General features: G+C 41.6%; 1 protein-coding gene across 1 annotated transcript in view; it reads left to right on the top strand.

The window, feature by feature from the left end:
* The window catches only part of irs4b (insulin receptor substrate 4b), a 29853-nt gene extending 21158 nt beyond the window's left edge, over positions 1-8695 (top strand). Inside the window, exon 2 of the mRNA XM_083993331.1 lies at positions 2882-8695. Coding sequence (XP_083849457.1) covers positions 2882-2886 — 5 coding nt within the window. The 3' untranslated portion in view covers positions 2887-8695. The remainder of the gene's footprint in view (positions 1-2881) is intronic.
* Positions 8696-12340: the final 3645 nt, after the last annotated feature.

Below are 12340 nucleotides of genomic sequence, written 5' to 3'. Positions count from 1 at the left end.
CTATCCCTCTATCCCCGTGGCTGACAAACAGAGGAGCAGCATTCCAGCAGTGCCCCCCTGTCAAAGCATCTGTATTGTGGCGTGCTGCTCACATTGTTGTGTCAGACAAAGCCCTCGCTCTCAGTGGAATAACCCAGCTGGACGCCGGCCACCGCCAGGGTCATTCGGGGCCGCCGCCCGGCCAGGGCCGGGGCCGGGGCCGGGGCCGCCGCCGCACCAAAACAGCCCCAACGCAACGCCGTGATAGCAGGGGCAGGAAACAAACTCTGTGTGTTTGTGTCTGCAGGAAGAGAGCCCGATCCAAAGTTCACCGGCCACGCTCATTTATTTACCAGACAAACACACACAGTTGTTGTTTTTTTCTCTCCTCTCTCTTTCTCTCTCTCTCTCTCTCTTTCTCTCTTTTTCTCTCCATTCGTGGAGTTTGGAGCCGAGCAACGCCGCCCACTCAGTGCGAGACGTCTTACATCTGTGAAAAGCTCTGACACAGTGAACATACCTCAGGAAAACACCAGGCCTGTTTCCATCATTTCACCCACACTGCAAAAACTCTAAATCTTTCCAAGAATATTTGTCTTATTTCTTGTCAAAATGTCTCATTTCTAGTCAAAACTCAAGACTCATCACCTAAAAATTAACTTGTTTTTAGATAATTTCACTTGTTTCAGACAAATCTTCACCTGAAATAAGTAGAAAAATCTTCCAGTGAAAGCAAGTTTTTTGTGCTTGTAATAAGAAAGAAAAACTTGCTCCACTATCAGATTTTTCTACTTATTTCAAGTGAAAATCTGCTTGAAAGAAGTAAAAAGTATCTAAAAACAAGATACTTTTTACGTAAGGAGTCTTATTTGAAGTATAATTAGATTCGTTTTGACTAGAAATAAGACAAATATTCTTGGTAAGATTTTGAGTTTTTGCAGTGCACTTTCACATCGTTGCGCTCTTAAACAACCTTCAGGAAAAAACTCAGTGGTCAGTGAGCCCCCGCTCTGTGCTGTCAGGTGGGGGCGAGGGCGGGGGCGGGGGAACATCTTTAAAACATAAAACCTCCTTTTTTTATGATGAAACACTGGGGGTTTTTTGTTAATAAGGTTTCACAACTGTCCCATGAACCCATGAAGGACCTTTTAACCCCCCAGAAAATCCCCCCGAGTTGAGGTTTTTCGCCCCCTTTAGCGGTCCGTGTGTGTTTGAAAGGCTCGAGCCCAAAGCCAGACAGATTCCAGTCAAAATTAGTCAGCACCACTAGGCTTCAAAATGTCCAAAAACAACTAATATTGTCAGTCCAAAACCACCGTCAGCCGAGCAGCCACATTCCAGCTGCTTTGTGTGTGTGTGTGTGTGTGTGTATGTGTGCGTGTGTGTGTCACATCAGGCAGATAGAAAACAACTTTTTTTTCTTTCCATCCACCACAGTAGCTGTCACTTCTATGAAAACGTCCTCTTTTCTTTTTCTTAACCACGGCAGCTTCTGATTATTTTAATTATCTACGAATGTGAAATCTGTGTTTTTGTTTTGTGTTTGTGTTTTTTCGATTGTTTTTGTCGTTGAAAATTTTTAACAGTGTTCGTCACAGTTTCTTCAAAACAAAGAGAAACAAAACAAAACAAGGCGACTTCTTCAAACCACAGTTTTTCTGTCCGATCCAAAGTTTCCAACCAATCACATGACACAGTGATCGAATATTTAACTACAAGATGATTGATTTTCTGTCATTTGAGCTTTTTTTCCCCCACATGATTAGAGAAAAACGGCTCCTAAAATGTATGATTATGCAGCAGATGATGAACGTCAACATCTGGATTATGGATAAAAGCACAAACAGAAAACACCCAGATGTTTTTGTCAAGTTATGATTCACACCTGTGAAGCGAGGGATCACTGAATGTCGACTTCATTGTTGCAACTAGTGGCGACCTGATTGATCGGCTGTTTTTTTTCCTTCTAAAATACATGATTGCCATAATCCCTATAGTCACAGCAGTAGGTTTGTTACCTTTAATTGTCGGTGCAAGCTGTTTTTAGAACGGCGGAGCAGAGCCGCGAGCTGCTCAGAGCTACGCTCCGGAGGCTAATGGGATTTCTTGGTTTCCCTCATCAAACTCATCAAATACACAATCCAACAACTCCACAACGCTCTGGTGGACAAGTTGTGACCTGCACATTCACCACGCTATGAGATAATAACAGAACGTTATGAGACAGAGTTGTTTTAGAGGCAAATTCATGCAAAACAGCTGATGTGCGTTCCCGTTGGAGGCAGTTTTTCATCAAGCAGTCTCTGCATTTCCCTCTAAAACAACTCTGTCTCATAACGTTCTGTTATTATCTCATAGCGTGGTGAATGTGCAGGTCACAACTTGTCCACCAGAGCGTTTTGGAGTTGTTGGATTGTGTATTTCATGAGTTTGATGAGGAAAACCAAGAAATCCCATGAGCCTCCGTAGCGTAGCTCTGAGCATTTGCCAAAATGTTGAACTATCCCTTTAACTTGCGAATCATGACAAAAATCATCGTCATCACCTGTCGCTCAGATCAATCAGCCCGATCACGCACATTGACGATCAACACCAGAACCAGCGGTGAAACCTGTGATCTCTGATTGCGTCACAAACATCTGTGGTGATGTTTTTCCTGTTTAATTCGATGTCGTGTCGTCGACGGAGACGAGTTCAAAGTAGAAAATCCTCCGTTTCCTGCACAGCTGTGTTTGATTGATTGTTTTTTTCTTTCTTCACATAACTTTTACTTGGACTTTTATCAATAGGATTATTAACCATATAAGTCATTTATTGTTTTTGATGATACGTTGGCGAAATTGATTAAAAACCATCAACGTCACTGACGACCTTCTCTTCTCTGTGTCTCTTTCTCCCTCAGACTGAACGAGGACGACAGAGGTCCCCCACCCTCCTCCTCCTCCTCCTCTTCCTCCTCCTCCTCCTCATCTCTCTGCTCGGGGCACTTGACTCTGCCTGTGACCTTTGGCCTCCCGCGCCGGTGACCTCTGACCTTCACCCAGACTGAGAAGCCGCTCCCTTCTGGACGCAGAAAACAACAACAACAACAACAACATCACAAAAAATGCTTGCAGTTTTTTTTTTTTTTTTTTTTTTTAAGTGTTATTTCTTTTATTTTTCTTGCGTTTTATATACATATCCTGTCCTGTTTTTGTTTTGTTTTGTTTTGTTTGTTTTTTAAAAAGCCCCCACCCCCCACTCCCCACCCCAACACCACCACCTCTCATAATCAATGCTGCCCCCCCCCGCCCCCCCCTCCCCACGTGTGTTTAAAAGACTTATTCAGCAGACAGCGGTCAGTGAACTGTGGCTGAGGGGGCGTCAACACAAGTGTAGTTGCTCTACTTCTCCATACGGTATTATTATTATTATTATTATTATTATAAGAAAGAAAAAAAGGGAGGCTGGAAAACTAAGCAAAGGCATTATGGTACAGACTTTTATGTTAAATATTAATTTTTATCTTTTATTACCAATTTCTTTCCAATTTTTACCCCATGCGTAATCCATCCTCAACACGGTACCGTACAGTTATTATTGAAGATTGTTGTAGAAAATGTTTTTTTATTTTACTTTCTTTATCTTAATTTTTTTCATTTTAATGTATCCCACCCCCACCCGTCCCTTAAAGTGACATAAATGCTCACGGCTGGATCCATATTAGCTTCAGAGTCGACACATGTGGCATTGCACAAAGTACCGCACTTCTCTCTCTCCGCATCAGGTACCCGCGAAAACCTTTGTGGACCGTCGGTTTCCACGGCGTTCGCACCTCAGTGACACAATAATAGCACCGCAATCGCCTCAGCAAAGTGGCCAGTACCATAACAGAGCTGGGGGAGGGAAAGCAGAGCTGCGGTACGGCACCAGTAGTTTAACTAAACGTACTGATCCAACGGGGAAAAACCCTTTTTTTTTCGAGCATTAACTCTCCTCATGTTGTGTAGCACGTTGTGTTTATTTATTTTGTCGCCATAGGTACAGAATCTCCTGAGACATTTCACTTTGTTTTGCTCGCGTGACACCGATGGTACTGGAGCGGGGCAGGGCGGGGCGGGGCGGCCACCATGATGATCCGATGCTGGAAAGTTTTAAGTCAATCTCCTTTTTATTTTTTTTACGCACAGAACACAAAGTCAAAAACCTTAAAAGGAGAAGTTTCACATTTTCGGAGTCAGATGAAGAAGATTAGCTAGTTAGCTTTGCGTAGCATTCAAACTCAAGTGGAGACGGTTCAGTATGGCTCTGTCTGAATGTAACAAATTTCTCACTAAAGGACATTTTCTTTAATCCATTTAATTACCAGAATTTACAGGGAATTTGGGGGCGGGGCTACTTCCTGAAGCCCCGCCCCCTCCATAAACAGCTTTATCTCTCAATGTTTGTACCGAAACAACTGAGATGTGATGTTTAACTAGTGAAAACCTCAAGATGTGCTGGTATTGCAGAGTTTTTTAAACTTTTGGACAGATCTGGGTTCTTGTTTCCACGCTTGATGCTGCGCTACGTTAAGCTAGGCTAAGTTACGCTAAGCTATGCTATGCTAAGCTAAGCAGCTGCTGGTTTCAGCTCCCTCTTAAAGACGTGAGATTCTGATTTACCTCTGCAACACGGCAAATAAGCATCTCTCTGAAAATGTGAAACTACTCTACACTAAGACACAGAGAGGTTTTTGGAAACAGCTGGTGGCCTGTGGAAAAAAAAAAGTTGTTTCCCGCCCTGTCACTGTCACCCGCCGCCGCTGCAACGGCCACTCGGCTCGTCGTCGTCGTCAGCAAAGAGCTGTTGAGTGAACCGCAGCAGGTGTTGGGTTTGTTTTACATTTTCAGTTTTACCTCATACGGTCCGTAGCACAGTTCAGGTTATGGAGGGAGAGCGGCGTCTACACACACACACACAGACACACACTACAAACACACACAAACGCACACACACAAAAAAAACGCTGTGAAAGGTAAAAGCACAAAGTACAGACATTGACACTGGGATGCAAACACAAACCTAATGCACATACGAAATCTCTGCAAGTGAACTGTATGCTGTACTTTGGAGGCAGTGACACACACATACACAGACACACACACACGTACGTACGTATCTCACGCGGACACATGTCACCGTCATGCAGCAGCTTCCATGCCTGCTCTCATAACGCATACGCACACACAAGAGCAGTCGTGCAGCCTTATTTAGGCGACGCCTGTGCCCCCGTTACGGCTCTTTGTCAGCGGCTCTTGATGACGTCCAGGATTTTTTCTCTCTCACACACACACACACACACACACACACACTCAGACACACACACACACTCACATATGCATGCTGGGGAGTTCGTCATTAGCTCTGGGTGACGTAAAGAGGTTTCCAGTAACCTGAGCTGCAGCCCCAGGTGCAGCGCGCTGGACATACTTGCCCTGTTACAACCTCACATACACACACATGAACAGATGCACACACTCATACACACACCACACACACACACACACACACACACACACACACATTGGACAGGCAGTGAACACCCACATCAATCACAGTCTTGCTGCCTCTTCCCTCTCACAGTTTAAAACACTGATACGCCCATATTTAGCATTTCTACTCTCCCATGACTATTACCACGACACACGACTGTCCCTTGAACACAGACTGACAGCTCACGTAGGCCCACAGCATTTCAACTTTTTTTGTTCAGTATTCACTCATTTAATGCAAAATCTTCACCCTCTTTCTGATTTCTCTTTCCTCCTTTTTTAAATTTTTTTTTTATTTGTTTCATCAGCCCACTCTTTTTTTTTGTCGTTTTTAATTTGTTCGGACAGATAAAGGCCTGTCACTCTCGCTGCGCTTTTTTGTGTGGGACGCGCCATTGTCGTCCTCGTAGCGTCTCGCACAGCAGGGATGCTAAACGAGGGAGGGATGAAGGGGGAGAGTGAGGGGAGGTTTCTCTAAATAACTCTTTATGTATCTGCTTTAACTCGTTCTGAGAGCGGCGTGCACAGGTTTTATTGTTGCGCTGTCAGGAAAGTTGGACGGAAGGTCGGTGAACTCTGCACATCTGGTTCTCTACGTTCATTCCAAACTTAGTTCTCAGTCGCTGTTTCCAGCGCGTAAACATCTCTGGAAGTTCGTATTGTTGGAAAATAGGCTCTAAATTCATCTCTGCTGTCTGATTGATGCACATTATAGGTTAGAGCTCAACACTAACCAGACTGAAGGTACAACCTGTTGAAGATTCAGCAATGATTCAGTTAAATCAGCTTTTCTTTGTTTTTAATTTGCAATTTTTGCTTAACAGAAACCTTAAAATATGAAATATATTTTAGTTTTATTATGTTTTGACCTAATTTTTTCTTTCCACAATAGATAACCGTGTGTGCACTAAAATTTGTTTTGTGTTGTCTTCTTTGTTTGTTCAGTATTTACTTATCACAGCAGCAAAGGAACTAAACAAAATTGATTTTAGTGCCACAATCTGTACTCACATGCATGAGGTTTTCGCTCTGCAACGAAGAAGTCTTTATTTTCTGTATCAATTCATCTGTTGATCATTCACTCTAAAGTGATTCAGTCCAGATCTCAAACATTTGCAGCGATGAACCAGTAAATTCTCAATGTTTGAGAAGCTGAAATAGGGTTTGAAGTTAGATTTATTGATGACCTGCCGATCATTCAACCGTGCTCTTGGCTTGAACCACCAGACGGACAGAGTTCACTGCTCCTCAGTTAGTTCATCACCATGAAAACTGACCCATTAACCAACATGTAGCAGTTTCTAATAATCACCTAAAACCTCCTGGACGAGACTCCGCCCACGTGGTTCTCGGGTTAAAGCGAATTTCCTTGAAACCTCCTCCTCCTCCTCCATCTCGCTTTGTGACGACAGGGCCAAAGAGAAAAAGATAAAGGCGTCTTTAAGAGAAGGTCTTTGTTGGGACGGCTGGACAAAAGGTAGCAACACTCGCAAAACGTCGGTACAGAAACAGAGTAGATCAGAAACCCCCTTTTACCCCCTCGTCTCCCTCTGGAGGGTTCAGATATTTTACCCCTGCTCCTCGGCAGATCCATGTTTTCAACGGTCTGGTTTCAAAGTGAATATCCACGAACGAATCGCTGTTTAAAGATTTTAAGCCTGTGACGTATCTTATGTGTACATTATGAACAATCTGAGATATTTTCATTTCATTTGCCCCATCTACTCTCCTCCTTTCATCCCCCTTTTTTTTTTGGTTTGTTTGTTTGAACGAACAAAGAATCAAATACGAGAATATTTTGGCCCGGGACAAAAGAAAATTTTTTTGTTTTGTTTTGTTTCTTATGTTTGGGAAACGTTTTGTGTACTTCTGCTACAGCGACGTGTTGTTTCGGGTTTTTAACGCTATGGCAAAAACAAAAAAAAATGGTAGAGCTAGATTTAGGGAGGATTTTTGGGAAAAATCCCCCCTTAATTTATTTGAAGCATAATTAAAAAGAAATATGGATATATGTCATTCTGGATATATGTCTTATTGCCTTCATGTTGACCTTTAAACCCGACCCCTTCCCTGTTTTGATTCTTTGTCATATCTGAATGACTTCGCACAGAATCTGTGTTTTATTTTGGCAACAATTCAACCTCAAAACCTGTCCTCAATGTTACCCATTCTGATGTTGAAAATCAGCTGTTATGAGTTTTTTTTTTCTTGTTATAGGGTTGGAGAAATGAGAAAGAAATTAGAACTACATAATATATATATAAAATCCTCGCAGAGAAGACATAGGGTACTGCATCATTATGCAAAAACTTCTGTTTCCTTTTTCCTCTAATCTTTTGATTTATTTTATATTCTAGTTTACAGAGCGAAAATAATCATCTTATTTTTGGTTGTTTTGTTGTAACGGGGCAACCTTGTTTCTCTGAAAACAAAGCGATACAAGGGTAGTATTTTTTTTAAGAGTACATAGGCATTTTGCAGTTATTTGTATAAAGAAATGGGTTACAACCTCTGCCTAATGTTTATTTTTTTGTAACAATATTCACTTTATTTGCTGCTGTGTAGTACAGTTAACAGTTGGAAAATGCTGTCGATGGCAAGCATAACGATGAGGATGACGATGATGTTCATTGCCCTGCTATCAGGCGCGGGTCAGATTTGGTTTTCTTGTCGTTTTTTCACACCGCAAAAATCTCTTCACCAATGTTGGAGGATTTCAGCTGAAAAGTGCGGTGGGAAAAGAAAAAAAAACTCAGAAAAATCAAATCCCACTCTACCCTGCTACCTGTGTTCTTATTTTCCGAGTTGAATGCTGTTGTTTATTAGCTTTACAGGAAAGAGAAAGAGTTAAAAAAAAAATACTGTGGAGGTGTGTATCCTTCGTATGTGCATTATTTTTCAGCGACGTACGTCCTATATACGAAAAAGAAGAAAAAAAGAGTTTAAAAAAAAGAGAAAACTGGTGGAAATGGAAATCCTGTAAATAAGGAAAACTCAAGTTGTCGCTTTTTTCATGTTATGATCGGTGCCTCGCAAGGTGCCCTCCCCCCTTTTTTTGTTTTTATTTCCTTCTCTTTCTTTCTCTTATTTTTCCTTCTGGAGGGAAAGGGGGGTAGGAGGGGTACTCAGAGGCGATTTGAGCATCGGCATAGTGTTTATATTTATCAAAACTTTTTTGCTTTCGATAGAGCTATTGCAATAAAAATGTGTTCATGTAACCGCTGTGGTCTCGGCTTGTCTTTCTGTCTTCTCCTTTTGTTTGTTTAATTGACCATCACGGTTTATCACACTGATATTACACAACAGTTCAGTTTTTCCACAATGAACAAGAGTTTTTTTTTTTCTTGGGTTTTTTTGACATCATTCAGGTCACATTGTTCAGTCGGTGTGAGAGAACACAAGGTTTTTTTTCTGCAAGTTGAGAAATTCCCCAGATAACCTGGAGTTGAATGAAAAACCTTTTTCAAAACTTCCCTGGTCGTTGTCCAGAAGTGTGTGTGGAGGTGGGTGACGTTAGTCGGGAAGATGATGATAAAACTTCTTATGAAACAAAAGTTTCAAAATCAAATATTTCTTCATAGTCATGCTAATCAGCCAATAGCACGTCAGAAAATATACAGTATATACCCCAGGGGCAAATACAGTGACGTTCACCTGGATGTGTCACCAGAACAGATGTAATTTTACCAAAATTGTAATGTTGCAATGTTAGCATGCTAGCATCTTACAATAAGCAACTGCTTTAATATAACATGCAAGTTAGCAACTATTCCTACATTGTCCTGCTCATATTTAATAATAATAATAATAATAATAATAATACATTTTATTTGTAAGCGCTGCCTGTTACAGATGCTCAAAGACACTTTACACTTTAAAAATCATAAAATAGAGCAAAATCAGTGAAATACAAATGAAACAGCAATAAAATGGTATAAAACACACAAAGCTCGTTTAAAAAGGTGAGTTTTGATCATGGTCTTGAATGTTGGGAGGTGTGTGCAAATACAGGTGGGTTTGAGGAGTGAGTTCCAGAGGGAGGGGGCACCATTGAAGAAAATAGGAATAGGATATTTAAAGAAATAGACAATTAGCTTTATTTTCCAAATTTAGATGCTAGTTAATTGCATCCTAGCTTTTGCTTAGCCCAGTATTCAAAGTGGAAACAGGTTGAAGCAGCTATCTGCAACAGAGAATCGGTACAGAACTCAATGTCCTGTGTTTACATCCATGTTTATATCCATATGAGTCACACTAAATGTTCAGTTAAAAGGGGTTGAAAGTATAGATTTAGTTTAGCACATAGCAATAAGAAGCTTTTCATTCGGGTCACTCTGCAAAAATATTCATGAGATACAAACTGACTCAATCACTTATTTTAAAAAATTACTCAGACAAACTCCTGATTGCATAAAGAGAGGGTTATACACACATGTTTGTGTTGTCATGGGAGCACATGACTGCAGACTTGTTGTTTTGCTCAACTGACCTGATAATCATTCATGTGTTTTATTGAGTCTGTGACCTTTTAGCCCTTAAAGTCTGTTAAAACGAGTGTCAACAAGAAAACAAGCACTTGTTTCCTCATTCCTGGAGCTCTTTTTCTTTTCTTTTCTTTCTTTTTTTTTGCGGATGAGGCCTTTTTTCGGGCGATGACACACGGTGTTTATCCAGCTCAGGTGACTGCTGGGCCAGCCATCCCAAAGTCCAACTGTCAAAACAATACAAAGTCCACTATGGTCATGAGAGGCAGTCAGATGAGAGGAGGGTTTGATCCGCCACACAAAGCCAGCTGGTGTCCAGATTTGTTTGTCTGGTTTCATCGAATCAGCTCCTCTGATACATATAAGATACAGGTCACCAAAGAACGGGCACTGTCATGAGCTTAGCAGAAGAAACAGAAAGTCAATAGTTCAGACCTGCTGTGATCACATCATGGACAAATTAGGTAGTCCAGATCAAGACAATATAAATAAACCTCATCTTATTTATTTATTTATTTATTTGGTTCTTCACAAGGACGTCCAGACTGACCCTAATTTGCCTCTCAAAGGTTTCAGCTAGTTTCCGATAGCCTCTGGGTCTGTTTTTGTTATTTAAGAACATGCTGCCAAACCAGAGCGAATTACAATTTGGCAAAAATAACAAGTTAAATGTGAATTAGTGCTGGGAGTTCCCCCCCCGCCCCCCCACGCCTGTATTACTGGCTTTCTGTGAGCTAATGCGGGGCTGGTGTTCAGCTTCAGGGCTAATGACTCACCACAAAAAGTTACCAGCAATCAGATCATCCAATATGATTATCTCTGAGTAACATAACACATGAAGCTGTGGGTCGGAAAGGTCAAACGGTGGTCAGGGTCAACGGTCTAGATCAAGAGTTGATGGTCTTAAACATTGCATCTGGTCTCTCTGCGGATATTATCACACATCAGTCATCTCAGTGAAAATTTGATTTCTTTGTTTTCCTACCCTCTTTGTACAATTGCCCGCTGATTGCACTAAGTGTTGGACTGACCGGGGCATCGGTATCTTTCTGTGACGACATTTACTTCAGCAATATTCAACCTTTCTCATGAATTCACAACAGAGTAAACCAAAGAGCTACTGCACTGAGATGATAAAGTGGACCTAAAATATTTAGGTTATCAAAAAATTACGGGAGCTTTTTGTCATGCGTCTGGGATATTAAAAAGAACTCTCAACGGGGGCAAACAAACTGAGGCAGGATCAGATATTGACGCAACTCCTTCAAATGTTGACTGGCGCCTCCAACTTCTTTCTCAATGACTTCTTGGATAGTTTGAGTTTTTGTCAAGGTTGAGAAACGGTTCTCAACTTCTGTCGTGGCCATTGTGGAACTGGACTATTGGATATATGTCAACAACGCCAAATGTAGGAGTTCACCCACTTCCTGTTTGAGACTTGAGAGATTACAGTTTCGGCCTATGCAACTCTACTTTTCCTCTGAGCAATTTCTTTAGGATTAATCAATTGTTGCAAAGGAAGCTAACAGGTAAACTTCTGTTCTCATGTGTTTTATAAAGTACAAACACATCTTTTGAATGCAGACTTGTAGAATTCTTCAACCGGCGCAAGACGGACTCATGTTTTCATTCATCAAGAATTAAAGTCAGAGGTTCAAAGAGGTTCAGTTACCGTCGTAGTCCCGACCATAAACAGCGATTCGGCTGCGTTATTCTCATGAGCGTCCGCGAAACCGAAAGTAAGGAAACGCTGGTCGGCTTGCCCAGCATTTCCGCCACCACTAATAATAACAAAATAACGATAGAGACAAAGAGATATATTTATCGAAAATGGAGCCATTAACAAGTGTGGGTAGCGTAGATTCATCCACATTAACGTGAGACTTTTTTATAACCAAATAGAAACTCCTCGTTGTCCCTTTAACTAGCTTCTCAACTCCACTCAGATGGGCTTTAATGGGCCTACTGTACTTGTGTTAGTTGTGTGTTGGGTCCCCATAACAGATGGAGGCTAAAACGTCATACAAGTATTTGTGTAGGTGATCTCAAAACAGTTTTAATTGCTTAGGCATAACTTCCACAGAGGTATACCCCCTAAAAAAAGCAATCCATAGATGTGACCTCAGTGTCTTCGTCAAACGGCCACGACTCTGCACACGTACACAGCTTGGGTTCCCCGGTATGACCACTGGCACTTCAGGGTGACTCACGTCCCCTAATTGCTGTGTTTACATCTACTCATTCATATCATTCATCATTCATATCGTTCAGCGAGTGTGCCGGAAAAGGTATTAGGAGTTCATGGAGCAGGTCTGGCGGTTGCCCAGACTCAACGCGAACTGTGACCTTTCGGGTAGTGAGACG

This window comes from Trachurus trachurus (assembly GCF_905171665.1).
Source record: "Trachurus trachurus genome assembly, chromosome: 18".
Classification (NCBI taxonomy): domain Eukaryota; kingdom Metazoa; phylum Chordata; class Actinopteri; order Carangiformes; family Carangidae; genus Trachurus; species Trachurus trachurus.
Note: the sequence above shows the minus strand (reverse complement) of the source record. Positions and strands in the feature narration are given on the sequence as shown.